The 14,535-nt window shown below is 42.2% G+C and overlaps 1 protein-coding gene across 4 annotated transcripts; it reads right to left on the minus strand.

The window, feature by feature from the left end:
- Positions 1 to 1,187: 1,187 nt before the first annotated feature.
- Positions 1,188 to 14,399, minus strand: Tslig1 (tRNA splicing ligase complex subunit 1). 4 transcript variants are annotated; one of them, XM_087904578.1, is made up of 7 exons: positions 13,851 to 14,393; positions 8,809 to 8,833; positions 7,468 to 7,589; positions 7,211 to 7,293; positions 5,569 to 5,621; positions 4,730 to 4,766; positions 1,188 to 2,495 (listed from the first exon to the last, which is right to left on the minus strand). In XM_087904578.1, exons 1-7 carry the CDS (start codon positions 13,945 to 13,947, stop codon positions 2,409 to 2,411), a joined length of 504 nt encoding a protein of 167 aa, XP_087760704.1. In that variant the 5' UTR covers positions 13,948 to 14,393; the 3' UTR covers positions 1,188 to 2,408. The 4 variants fall into 4 exon arrangements, with proteins under 4 accessions (XP_087760704.1, XP_087760707.1, XP_087760706.1 ...); XM_087904581.1 differs by having other exon boundaries at positions 13,859 to 14,390; XM_087904580.1 differs by lacking the exon at positions 13,851 to 14,393 and adding an exon at positions 13,764 to 13,841.
- Between the last annotated feature and the right edge of the window lie 136 nt (positions 14,400 to 14,535).

Consider the following 14,535-nt stretch of genomic DNA (forward strand, 5'->3'; position numbering starts at 1 on the left):
GGAAAAAAAAGGCCCTAAGCCTGACATTTGCCATATAAAGGGTAATTAGTTCTGTGTACTGTGGAGTTTTTCTTTTATTTTTGCTTTTATATTTTTAATTAATTAAATTTGGTTTTTCAAGACAGGTTGTTTTGTAGCCCCAGCTGTCCTGAAACTCACTCTATTGACCAGGCTGGCCTCGAACACTCAAGAGATCCAGCTGCCTCTGCCTCCCAAGTGCTGCTGGGATTACAGGCGTGTACCACCACAGTCCAGCTCCAATCTTATTTTTAATTACTCTTGTCCCTGGATGCCTGTGGGTGTACTGGATCTCTGGGGCTGGAGTGACAGGCTGTTGTGTGCTGGGAACCGAACTCAAATATTTTTGCCAGGAGAGCTATACTTGAAATCGACCAAATGTGCCTGAGTAAGGCAGTAAGAAGCAATTCCCACTAGGCAATGGTGCTGCACATGCCTTTAATCCCAGCTCAGGAGGCAGAGGCAGGTGGATCTCTTAAGCGTTTGAGGCCAGTCTGGTCTACAGAGTGAGTTCCAGGACAGCTATGGCTGTTTCACAAAGAAGCTGTCTAGAAAAACAAAAAAAGCAAAAAAAGAAGCAATATCCTCAGTCATCCTGTTACAGTCATTTTTGGGGCTGCTTTTCTTGGCCTCATCTTCATTAATACTACTATCTGTATTAGATAACCAGAGAAAATAATGCAGCCTGCAGAGCCTGTGATGAAATCTGGCACCACACAGTGGAACCCTCAGAGTCTTGTAAACAAGGCCAGCTTTGCATACTTGATCCTGAGAGAATCCCTTAAGAGAAATTAAAGCTTCAAATCAAATCCAGAGCATTTTTTAATTTGGTTTTTCGAGATTGAGTCTCTCTCTAGAGCTGACCATCCTGGAATTCACTATGTAGACCAGGCTAGCTTCAGAGCCTCAGATCCATTTGTTTCTGCTGAGATTTAAAGTATGTACTACCATGTCTGAGCCATTAAAAAATACTAAAAACATTTTTCTTCTCTAATTGTATGTATAGACTGTTTTTAATAAAATTATAATCTATTGGGGGTACACCTTTAATCCCAGTACTTAGTAGGCAGAGGCGGGCACAATGAGCTCAAGGCCAATCTGGTTTACATAGCAAGACCTGGTCTTCAAAACAAAAACAAAAAACAAAACAAAAAAAGTAACAAAGCCAGTTAGTGGTAGTGTACGTGTTTAATTCCAGCACTCTGGAGGCAAAAACAGGAAGATCTCTTAGTTCGAGGCAGCCTTGTCTATACAGTGAGTTCCAGGACAGCTAGTGATACACAAAGAAACCCTGTCTGGTAAAAAAACAATAAATAAGTAAACATAAGTAAAATTTCACTTTAGGGCTGAACTATACACTCAGTGGTAAAGCCCTCAGTTACTGTGATGGGGCTTAATCCCCAACACTGTGAAAATAAGTAATAAATAAAATTATATGTCTAAGGGTCTATATGTAAGGTACAGTATTAGACATTTCTTCTAAGAAAATATGAATTTGGGGCTAGAGAGATGGCTCAGTAGTTAAGAGCAATGACTGCTCTTCCAGAGGACCCAGGTTCAATTCCCAGCACACACATGGCAGCTCACAACTGTCTGAAGATCCAGTTGCAGGGGATCTGACACCTTCACACCAATGCACATAAAATAAAGTTAAATAAACCATAAAAAAAAGAAAAAAAAGAAAAAGAAAATATGAAGTATCATTGCTATCAGGGCCTGGTGATGGTGGTGCACGCCTTTAATCCCAGCACTTGGGAGGCAGAAGCAAGTGGATCTCTGCAAGTTCAAGGCCAGGTTGGTCTACAAAGCAAGTTCCAGGACAGCTCTAGTCCATTTTCCCAAGGGTTCCACTCAGAACCAGCTGGAACACAGGATGGCCCTGTCCCTTAGCAACCTAAAAAACACAAACTCATGGTGCATGCTCTCCCTGCTCTATACTTTCCTTTTTTGAGACACGGCCATGTTAAATTGCCCAAGCTAGCCTCAAACTCATTCTACAGCCAAAGCTGGCCTCAAGCTCAGGATCCTGAGGGTTGTGATCACAGGCATAGACTGTCTGTCATAACTGGCTCAAATTATTTTGTTTGGAATTGAATGCATCCCTTCTGAGACCAGGCTGGAGTGCTTGCATTCCACCAGAAGGTGTAAGGCTACTGCTGCAAATGATCAAGTACAAGACTGTTCCTCAAAAATCGAAGAATTCATTACCTAGGACTCACAGACCAAGGTTGCACACTGGTTTTCCATTTCAGAAGTCATACTGTAAATTCCCAGTTCTCTAGTTCCATTTAGCAAAGACACTATAGAAAATAAATCGTTGCATTTTGTTAAAAGGAAGACAACAAGTTAGCTCTTCCTAAGAGTCTTTCTTTCTTCCTTTCTTTGGTATCTTAAATGTCGATGATTACAAACACTTCAGGTTTCTCTTCATTGTAGACCTGCATTGCCGAGTACGTTATTGCTTTGACTTCTGTTCCCTGAAGTTGGAGTTAAAGGAAAAAGAAAGAAACTGGATTTAGAATCTTTGGTGGGAACTGGCAGAAAGTCCAACTGCAATTCTGACACGAGAAACTGGTGGCTATAGTGAGTACCGAGGGTGTGCTGGCCTGAGAAAATGAGCGGAGCACAACGAAGAGCCGTGAGACCTGCAGGAGCCAGCGCTAATGCAGGTACCAGCTGGCTAGTCGGGGAGGCCATCGAACTGGCTGGGCACAGGTCTGGTTTTTTTTATTTATAAAATGAGTCAGACCAAACAACACAAGCTTTTCTACACTAGCCCAGGACTCCCCTTGTCCCTGCCCACTCCTTACGGATTCTTTCCTTTGCAGGTCTGGCTAGAGAGTGAGAGAGAATGACACAGGTCAGAGCTCTCCCAGGATTCTGATACATGACAGTAGCCCACACCCTGTCCCACTTTAGAACAAAAGGATTAGATGTCTCTTACGTTTCTTCCAACTCTATAAAGAATCTGTAATAATAATGTACCAGGTAAGAGGTGAGTGGAACGGCTAGCTCTAATGCACAAGACATGTGAAATGTGAAGATGCCACAGGAGATCAGTGGAGCCATTTGTAGTTTCCCCTCTATCATCACCTAAGTCAAATTCTACTTTCCACCCAGGCACACAGTGTTTCCACCTGAGGCATACATGCATATGTATCTCAAGTGGCTGCTTACTGACCAGTAATCTACAACTTTTCTTCCCCCAGGGACACTTCACATGTTCTCCCTAGGCATCTCCTCTCCATTCTCACTCTCAATAAACAATGCTTCTTAAAGAAGGTAAGAGCTGTCAGTAAGAAGTAACTCATATATCCACAGTCAATCCATCATCCACTCTGACCTCTATCCACTGTTCCTGCAGTAATGAATGGCCTGTCCCAGGCCTATCAGAAGGCCAACTCTACACCTATGAGCCGATTCCACACCACTTAACAACGTTCCACATCCTCTCCCTCTCCAGTGTATCTCTCCCTCCTTACTCATTTCCGCTTTGCATATAAACCTGCTACAAAACCTCCTAGCTAAATAAAACCAGATAGAATAAAACTCCGCTTCTTTATTGACCACAGTCTTCCTCAGCTAACTAACTATGTTACTAGTCTGTCCCCCTTTCTGCAGTCATTTCCAAATGAATTTGTTTGTTTGAGACAGGGTCTCCATGTGATTTTCGCTGTCCTGGAACTTGCTATGTAGAGCAGGCTGGCCTCGAACTCACAGATTTTCTTGTCTCTTCCTCCTGAGGGCTGGAATCAAAGGTGTGTACCACTACACCTAGATTTCCAAATGAATTTTAAAAGTAAACAGAGGGGGATTGGAGAGATGGATCAGAGGTTAAGAGCACCGGCAGCTTTTCCAGAGGTCCTGAGTTCAATTCCTAGCAACCCATGTTGGCTCACAACCATCTGTAATGAGATCTGGTGCATGCAAGAATATATGCAAACAGAACATTGTATACATAATAAAAAAATCTTTGAAAAAAAGGAAAAGTATAAAGAGGGCTGGAGATATAGCTCAGTAGAGGAACATTTGTTCAGCATGCACAAGCCCTACATCCAGTTCCCAGAGAGACAGAGAGAGAACATTTTTCCCAGCATCTTCATTGAGGATGAGACCAAGTCTCTGGTGGCCAGTGCCTGTAATTTCAGTCCTCCAGAGGCAGGAAGAGACAAGGAGATCTCTGGTCTACATAGTGAGTTCCAGTCTAGTGAAAGACAGACAGAGGTTAAGAGGTGAAGAGATTCTACTTCAAAAAGCAAGCAAAAAGTCCAATCAAACAAAGAAAAAAACCAGACTTTAAAATTCTTCACAATCGGGGCTGGAGAGATGGCTCAGAGGTTAAGAGAACTGACTGCTCTTCCAGAGGTCCTGAGTTCAATTACCAGCAACCACATGGTGGCTCACAACCATCTGTAATGAGATCTGGTGCCCTCTTCTGGCCTGAAGGCATACATGGAGACTGAACACTGTGTACATAATAAATAAATATTTAAAAAAAAAAAATTCTTCACAATCTGTAACAAACTTGACTCTTGAGCCTCTAAGGCTGACTGCTAACTGATCAAACAGATGCATGAATCATTCAGCTGGGTAAGAGACGCTTGCACAAACCTGCCACTTCACACCAATTAAAACTGAGTTTACTTTCACATTCGCAGATTCTATGTAAAAGAGAATGAAATGCTTTCAAGGGCTAGACTCCTAAACATACCTGAGGGTGCTTGGACAGTGAAAATTCTTCTCCCCACCTTGAGAAGGAAAGTTAAAAACATGGTTATTATTTCTACAATTTTCTATTTTTTATTAAGCGTTATAAAGGTAGTCCCAAACTGGAGAAGCAGAAAAAGATGGCAGGATCGGATGAGTAAGATGCACAGGTCTAATGGAGAACAAAGTACATGATCTACGGGCTCTAATTATGTTTTAGATGTTGCTAACAAAATAGGGATTGAGCTGAGCTGGTGGCACACATTTAATCATAGCACTGGGAGGTGGAGGCAGGCAGAGCCCTGAGTTTAGGGGCAGCATGGTCTACGAAGTGAGTGCTAAGACAGACAGGGCTATTCTATCTTGAAAAACCAAATAGCAATGGCTGGGATCATCTTGAGGGCTGGAGAGATGGCTCAGTGGTTAAGGGCACTGGCTGCTCTTCCAGACGACCCAGGTTCAGTTCTCAGCACTCACACAGCAGCTCACAACTGTCTATAACTCCAGTTCCAGGGCATATGACACCCTCTTCTGTCTTCTGCAGACACTAGGCACACATGTGGTGAACAAACATGCATGCAGGTAAACACCCACACATATAAAATAAAACATTTGAAATTGGGAGTCGAGCTTAGGAGTCAGAAAGAACTTTATTTCCACAGGTTCCCAAGTCTTTAACACTCAGGTGAGCTCACACTCCTGGGGGTTTCCCTCAGCTCAACCTCCAGGGCTAGCAAGGTGCAGTTCTCCTGACTCACCATTGGTATTTGTTCCACTGGAATCAATGGAGACTGTATTTTAACTTCTTTCATAACTTGCTACATAACTAGTTTCAAAACTTACCCAATTGACCGTAACTTGAAATTTTTTTGATCAATATTGAGTACTTTCACTTCCTAAAGAAAAAAATTAACATTTTAATTATTAACTAGTTAATTAACTTTATTTTAAAATTATATTTTAGACAAGGCCATACATTTAGTCAAGTGTGCCTCAAAATATAGCCAACGATAACCATGCATTCCAGATCCTTCTGCCTTCATCTCCACAGTGGTAGGATCACAAGCATGTGTCACCATGGTGGCTTTTATGGAGAGGCAGAAATTGAAACCAGGGTTTTGGGAATGCTAAGTAAGTATTCTTCCAACTGAGCTACAAGCTCAGCCCAGAAAATCATTATTTAGAAAAAGAAAAGTCAGCCAAGTATATAATACTTATATACTTGGCAAATGTTTATAACCCGAGTTCTTGAACTCAGGCGAGGGCCCTCAGGCCAGGGCCACATGAGATAAGGAGTAAGACCCTGTCTCAAAAACAAACCAAATTCATATTGGGACATTTACTAATATACCTCTAGCTTATCACATTTTCTAGAATACAGTATCATACTTCTCTGAAACAAAGAAAATTAAAATGTCAAGTAAAGTAAAGCACAAGAAAACAAGGTCTTTTATTATTTTTTCAAGGGAAGTATCCTTGAGAAATAGACATTCTAAATCCAGCAGTGAAAGCCAGGTGTGCTGCCACATGCCTGAAGCACACAGGAGATAGAAACAGAAGGATCAGGAGTTGAAGGCAATGCTTCACCACAAAGTGAATGAGGCCAGTTAAGCTACACGAAACCCTGTCTCATGGTTCCATAGGTAACTGAGTCAAGGGGCTGTTGCAGGAATAGCTGTAGTAGATCACGGTGTTCGGGATGTGCAACCTTAAATCCCAGCATCAACAAGGAAAAAGTTAAGAGAATATCTCTTTAGAGGAGATGCACAGTTCTAATTGTGGTCAGTCCGTCTGTAACGACACTGCCCTCTTCAACTTTGTGGGAGGAGTGACTCAGAGGGATCTATGTGAGGAGCTGATAAAGAGGGACAGATGGACTTCTGCAAACACAGGGGCCGTGTGTCAGATGCTGGACAGGTGTCCTGGCGGTTGACCTCAGTTAGCATTTTGCATTTGCCTTTTCCTTTCTTTTTTTCCATTAAGAAGCCTAAAATCAAGCCAGGTGGCTATGACACATTCCTTTAATCCTAGCACTCAAGAGGCAGAGACAGGTGGATCTCTGTGAGTTTGAGACCAGCCTGGTCTACAGAGAGAGTTCCAAGATAGGCTTCAAAGCTACAGAGAAACCCTGTCTTAAAAAACAACAACAACTGGGGCTGGAGAGATGGCTCAGCGGTTTACGAGCATTGCCTGTTCTTCCAGAGGACCTAGGTTCAATTCCCAGCACCCACATGGAAGTTCATAGCTGTCTATAATTATAGTTCTAGGGGATCCAACACCCTCACACAGAGTAAATGCAGGCGAGACATTAAGTATAGTGTACATTAAGTAAGTAAATAAATAAATCTTTAAAAACAATAACAACAAAACCCACATCTTAAAGGAAATGGTTTTGGATCATATACCTTATTTTCAACTATTTGCTCAATTTATGAATGAAGAGCCTACTTGCTCAGCAAACAAGGAAACCAAACCCCGTGCTTACCCGGGGTATGAAGTATTCATCAGCACTGAACTTGTAAAGCCACTCATCCAAAAAGTGAAACAGCAGAGACTGCAAGTCATCTCCTACACAGGGACAAGGGACCACGACAGGGTGACGTTTAGTGACTGCTCTCTCGGAGTTTGGTTAAAGTACAATGATGTTCTCTGGCTCATTTAAGATTCATAATCCATCCTATTGTTCTTACTGTGACAATACATTCAGATATAATAATTTTCCCTTGAGAATAAATCAGTTACCTTGTGTTTCTACTTCTACTGTTTGGAGGGGTTCCACAGTGCCAGTATCTGTCATGTAACCAAACATGGCCATGGCACACTGTTCAAATGCCTCCTCCAGGGTATCTCCCCATGCGTGTAACCTAAAAATATAAAAATTAAAATTAAGACAAAAATAAAAGGAGCCACAGTGTTTATAATATAATCCACTACAAGAGAGAAAATTCCACAACAAAGTAAAAAAAAATCAATTTAATAAATATAAAAATAGATGTCTAATTTAAAGGCATCAAAACTGGATGCTTTTAGACCATCATTTGACATTTAGAACAAAACAAAATAAAAGGAGAAAGAAATACACTTGGGCCAGAACTTGGCTCAGCAGGTAGGGGTGCTTGCCACCAAGCCTGACTCCCCCAGTTTGCCTTCTGACCTTCACACATACACTGTAGCACTCATGTTTTCTCCACACACATGCGTCTCTCTCTCACACACCACACAAAATAAATAAAAATGTAATTACATGGTGGGGCACGCCTTTCATTCCAGCACTTGGGAGGCAGAGGAAGGTGGATCTCTATGAGTTTGAGGCCAGCCTGATCTGTGGATCTATATAACAAATTCCAGGCCAGTAAGGGCTATACAGTGAGACCCTATCTTAAAAAAAAAAAAAAAAAAAAAAGATAGGGGGCTGGAGAGATGGGAAATGGCTCAGAGGTTAAGAGCACTGACTGCCCTTCCAGAGGTCCTGAGTTCAATTCCCAGCAACCACATGGTGGCTCACAACCATCTGTAATGAGATCTGGTGCCATCTTCTGGCCTGTAGGGACATATATAGGCAGAACACTATATACATAATAAATATAAATCTTTAAAAAGAAAAGATAGAAATGGAGAGTTGGCTTAGTGGTTAAGAGCATTTCTTGCTCTTGCAGAAGACTCAGGTTCCAGTTCTAGTACGCACATGGTGTCTCACAACCATCTTTAATTCCAATCCCATCTGACCACCCCTCCTGATCTCTTCAGGCTCCAGGGACACATATGGTACATATATATATTCAGGCAAAATATTCATACACATAATAAAATAGATCCTTTTATTTTCTTTTCCTGAGTCAGGGTTTCTCTGTAGCTTTGGAGCCTGTCCTGGAACTCACTCTATAGACCAGGCTGGCCTCAAACTCACAAAGATTTGCCTGCCTATGCCCCCCAAGTGCTGGGATTTAAGGTGTGCACCATCACCGCCTGGCAATAAAATAAATCTTGGAAAAGTAAATGCAATTAAAAAATTTTTATTAAAATATTAAAACATTCATCCTTTTATTTAAAGACATAGTTTTCAGGAATAACTCTTGTACTCACTGGACATCAGCCGTATGATCCAAATCTGAGGGAGAAAGGGAAAAATATATGTAAGCCACTCAACTTGATCCTCAAAACATACAAAAATTACTCTAGGGCATTAACAGGCATCAGGCATAAACAGCAGTTAAAAGGATCTCTGGCTTATTGTTACTCATTAAGAACATCATCCTAGTGGGATATTAGGCTCACACCTGTAATCCTAGTACTTAAGTGGCCAAGCCAGGTGGATCACAAATTCTAGCCCAGCCCAAGCTACTAAATCCTGGTATACAGTAACGCCGCATCTTTAAAAAAAAAAAGAGAGAGAGAGAGAGAGAAAAAGACGGGGCTAGAAAAATGGCTCAGTGGTTAAGAGCACTGGCTACTCTTCCAGAGGTCCTGAATTCAATTCCCAGCAACCACATAGTGGCTCACAACCATCTATAATGTGATCTGATTCCTTCTGCTGGTGTGTATGAAGACAGGATACTAATATACATAAAACAAATAAATATTTTTTTAAAAAAAAAAAGGCAAGGAAATGGCTCAGTGGCTAAAGGCACTTACTGTACTGAACCACCTAGTGGAAGGAGAAGACTAACTCCTGGAAATTGTCCTTTGACCCATGCATGCATCCTTCACCCCCCTCCATACACACACACACACACACACACACACACACACACACACACGAAATAGTGTACCCTGGAGAGATGGCTTAGTAGGTAAAAGCACATGCTTTGCAAGGCACTATGAAAAGAATTCTGATCTCCAGAACCCATGTTAAAGTCAGACACAGCAGCACACACATCGATTATTCTAGTATGCTTACAGAAAACTGGAAGAGGAAACAAGAATCACTGTATCAGTGGTTCTCAACCTGTGGGTCATGATCCTTTCCCAGGGGTCACCTAAAACCATCAGAAAACACACATATGGGGCTGGAGAGATGGCTCAAGACGTTAAGAGCACTGGCTGCTCTTCCAGAGGTCCTGAGTTCAATTCCCAGCAACCACATGGTGGCTCATAACCATCTGTAATGAGATCTGGTGCCCTCTTCTGGCCTGCAGGCACACATGGAGGCAGAATGTTGTATACATAATAAATAAATAAATCTTAAAAAAAAAACAAAAAACAAAAACACACATATGTACATTACAATTCATAATGGTAGCAAAATTACAGTTATGAAGTAGCAATGAAAACATCTTATGGTTGGGGGTCAGCACAACAAGAGGAACTGTTTTAAAGGGTCGCAGTATCAGGAAGGTTTAGAACCACTGATCTAGATATTCCTGGGCCAAGAAACCCTGTCTCAAAGAAAGCAGAAAATGCCAAGTGATGGTGGTGCTTGCCTTTAACCCCAGCACTCGGGAGGCAGAGACAGGCAAATCTCTGTGAGTTCAAGGCCAGCCTGGTCTATACAACTAGTTCCACAGAGAAACCCTGCCTTGAAAAAAAAAGAAAGAAAGAAAGAAGGAAAGCAGAAAAGGACTGACATACAAGGTTGTCCTGACTTCTATACACATGTGCACTCACATCCACATATACACTGACACATCACATATATGAAGCTAAAGCAAACAAAAGAGATGGTGCTGGATGGATGGCTCATCCATTAGCACTTGCTGGTTGCAGAAAATGTGAATCTGCAGCACTGAATGGGGGATCCCAATCTCTTGTAACTCCAGTTCCAGGGGATCCAATTACCTTAATGGGTAATAGACATGCAAGTGGTACACATATATATATCCCTCAAAACTCTCATACACATGAAGCATAAACAAATCTTCAAAAAATTAGAGAAAAATTCTTAAAAGTAGAAAAGCACAAGGAAGTTAGACCTTTTATTACATACTCAATAAAGTTAAGTCTTTCCTAGTATTATTTTATAAACAAAATAGCCTACCCACTTGGTTCACATTTAAACGAATGACAAATTCTGGAAAGTACCAAGGCAGGAGTCTTCTAGGTGTTTTGTCTCATTCTGCTTTGGTTTTAGACACAGAGTCTCCCAATGCAGTCCCGGCTGGTCTGATCCTCCTGCCTCAACCTCCATCTGGAGTGCTGGGATTATAAGCACGCACCACCAAGCTTCTTGTAGGGATCCTAAAACATCTAACTTGGGTGCAGAGATGGATTCCTGCAGTCCCAGCTACTCTGAGTTTGAAGCTGAAGATCACTTGAGCCCAGTTCAAGGATACCTTGGGTGACACAGCAAGACCTCCTGTGTGTTAGGTGTCTTACATGTTGACCTCTCAATACATGTTTCTTGGCATCCATTACTTTTCCTGACTAGCTAGTCTAACCCTGAATAGGAAGGCCAACTCCACAAGCTATACAATGAGTGTTCCTGCTGTTCTCATAACAACCAGACCACATCAGCTCTACTGCAAGCCCCACTGAGATGGTCATCTCCTCCTTTCCAGTATGCTTTTTGCCTGGTTCATGCTTTTCATCAATTCTTTCCACTTGTTTTGCTTTGAGACAGGATCTAACTGTATAATTCTGTTTGGCCTGGAATTCACTATGTAGACCAGGCTGGCATAAATTCTCTTGTCTGTCTCCCGAGTGCTGGAATTAAGGATGTATGCCACTAGGAATCCTTCCCACTAGCAGGAATTCTTAGAGGTCGTTTAATATAATCCCTTGACTTATAAAAAGCCTGAGGACTGGGATGTGGCTCAGTGGTAGAGTACTTGTCTAACATGTGCAATGTTTTACATTTAATATTGAGCAGGAACAGAAAATAAAGCAAAGAAAAAGAAAAGATGAAGAAAGAGTAAGGAGCCCTGAAATCCACAGAGAACATATGCCTAATTATAGACTACACCACTGGTTGCAAGTAGAGCTGGTACTACAGCGGAGGTTTTTTGGAGGCTTAGGCAGGAAGATCATCAGTTTGAGACCAGTCTGGTATATGTATTGAGCTCAAGTATGAAGTTCATAGAACTTCATGTTTCCAAAGACCACGGACCCCAATGAAAGTAAGTTTAAAAGGAGGGGAGTTAGGGATGGAGATCAGTAGAGGAGTAGAGAATTACCCTGATTTCAATCTCTGCTACAACCAATTAAATAAATAAATAAGCATTAACATAACTCTCAAAATATTGTTGGGAACTGCAGAACTCATAGTATATAACTGCTTTATCAGAACACCCGCATTTGACCAAAGTCTATTATGGCTTCTAGTAGCAGAAGGCCACATCTCAGATAGAGCACAGGTCAGTTAAAATGCTTGCCTGAGAAAAGCCTAAGAGAGGTTGGAGAATTCCCTTTTTGTTCTAGCCAACACTTGATAAAAGGCTCCTAATCTCCCTATTTTACAGCAAGTATCAAAGAAGCCCAAAAACTGTGAATATGTATCCTTTCCGGCTCCAAATAATCTTTCCAAGGACCTGTTCTTTAAGATGTTAGCATTCTCACAGCCCAGCCTCTTGTCTCAAGTCTGTGGGAGGCTAGAACTCAAACTTCCAAAACTGTCAGGGAACAGACAGAACTGGCTGGCCTTGGCTTGCTGACTATAGCAATTATAATGACTAACCTTTTGTACTTTGTTACTCCTGACTTAGGAGCCCTGCCCTGCCTTCCTCATTCTCCTTGTAAAACAGTCTCTATGTGAAGAGAGTGAAGCTCAAACTCACCATCAGCGTTACTGTACTCCAATTTGTGTCTGCCTGTGCTACCTTTGATGGGGGTGAAGAAGCCCCCAACATAAAAGAAGAGAGCATGAGTTCATTCATATGAACCACTAACAAAAAATTACACTCTAGGAATAGAAAATACAATAGGAAATGGCTTCAAGAATAAGAGGCTAGAAAGGAACCGAGGGAATGTTCTAAGATAACAGAACTGTCCTATTTCAAAACGAGAGCTGCTCACACAGGTGTTATCTGTTTAGCAGTCATAATAATTGGGGACAGGTATGGTTGCTCAAGTCTGTGACTCCAGCACCAGGGAAGGGGAGACAGGAGGATCATTCTAAGTTTGGTCCACACTGTGAGATCCAGGCCAGTGGGGGTTAGACTGAAACCCTGTCACAAAAAAGGAAAAGCACTTTAACACGTTACTCCTGTATATGTTAGTTATACTCAATTCTTTAAAATTTTATAAAAAGATGACCTATTGCTACACAGGGTGGTTCTCCAATTCTTTCATCTCAGAAACCCTATCTTCAAAGATTACTTCAGAGCTGAAGCTCAGTGGTAGACTAGCTCATGCACTGGTCTAGCAGACCCATTAAAGACACAAGAGCCTTGTTTGTTACTGAGACAAGGTTTTACTCTGTAGCCCTGACTGTCCTGGAACTCACTGTGTGGACCAGGCTGGCCTCAAATTCAGAGATCTTCCTGCCTCTTCCCGCCGAGTGCTGTAATTAAAGGTGTGGAGGCTGACACAAGGACTTTAACAAAAAAAGAAAAAAAACCCAACAATCTCAAAATACTCATTTAAAAATAACAATAACCCTATCTTAATGAACATAAATCACATTTCTGTGAAAAATAACTTATTGTGTGAAAGTTTAAAGTGGTATTTCTTATTTCAAATAAGAAATATTTTAACGTGATGCAATATATTCATTAAGAATATAATAATATCCAACCTTGGGCTGTGGAGACAGACAGGCAGAGACACACATCTCTTGATTTCTTTCCCAGTCATCTAACGTGGTCACACTATTCTACTGGGAGAAACTTGAGGACGACAACCCAGAAAACGCTCGAAAATACAACTAGAACGCTAGTATAATTTATAAAGATAAATGTTGGGCAAGCGCTATACCACTGAGCTACATCCCCTGAGAAGAAAGTGAAAAGTGGTTTAGCCACACGTGGACCTTTAGGAGACTATAAGGAGAAGCAGAGGCTCAGGTTTCTTCTTCCCCAATAAAGTCATATTTTTCTTCACCTTCCCCCATATTATGTACAAAACGATCTACAATGCGGGCACACTTGAGATTATACCAGGAGCACCTGTGGAGCAAAGAATGGGCGAGACAGGAAGCTGCAGGTAAGCCGCTGAGGTCGCCCAGCCGCAAGAGACGTGAGCCACCTACTCACATTCGTACTTTCGATTGACCGGAGGATACTTGTCCTTGATCGCCTTCTGTTCCTCCGTCAAATTGTAATCTCTTACATCTTCCTCTTCTTGAGCCATGATTGCAAGACTTCGGGACTCTACTTCCGCCCTTCAGCAGCTAAACTTCGGCCCTGCGCCATAACTTCCGCCCTACACCCCACCCCTTGGCAGCCAGGCTAAAAGGTCCAGGACTCTCTATTCTCGGGGCTGGCGGAAGAATACTATCTCTTGCGCCTTCCAGCCTAGGTCCTGCCTTCTACATAGCATGTTTTAATAGATCAGTAGTAATAAGTACCCTATTTTTTGCACTTATTACTACTAGTTCTTCCTAAAATCGAAGGGAGTAAGTTAAAAGACACCTTGATTTAGGCACCTGTAAGTCTAAACGGTGATGCATTTTTCTCCTCGGAGTTGCTAACCAGACCCGGAAACACTTCAAATTTCTTTCGCTACCCTGAAGGAGTCGTTAGCATAACGGGCCCCGAAGAAAATGGCTGCGCGTGAGCGTGTGAAGACTAAACCTGTCACGTGACCCGCACGGGAATCGTCCCAGCAGGCGGTGCGCGCGCGCAATGATCCGGCCTGGGGGGAGGGGCGGAGCGCGCGCCCGGGCCCCGCGAAAAAGCGACTGTGTGCGTCTTCATTGGCCGCGGCTGCGGATGCTCC

This window comes from Myodes glareolus, chromosome 3 (assembly GCF_982192425.1).
Source record: "Myodes glareolus chromosome 3, mMyoGla1.1, whole genome shotgun sequence".
In the NCBI taxonomy this organism is placed as follows: domain Eukaryota; kingdom Metazoa; phylum Chordata; class Mammalia; order Rodentia; family Cricetidae; genus Myodes; species Myodes glareolus.

What these genes read in the sequence shown, in the direction of transcription:
- Tslig1 (XM_087904578.1), bottom strand. Translation starts at nt 13,947, where the DNA reads ATGGCTCAAGAAGAGGAAGATGTAAGAGATTACAATTTGACGGAGGAA. An exon ending in GATCATACGGCTGATGTCCA is followed by an intron (nt 7,590 to 8,808) that starts GTGAGTACAAGA and finishes TTATATTTTTAG; the next exon opens with GTTACACGCATGGGGAGATA. An exon ending in AGTAGAAGTAGAAACACAAG is followed by an intron (nt 7,294 to 7,467) that starts GTAACTGATTTA and finishes GTCCCTGTGTAG; the next exon opens with GAGATGACTTGCAGTCTCTG.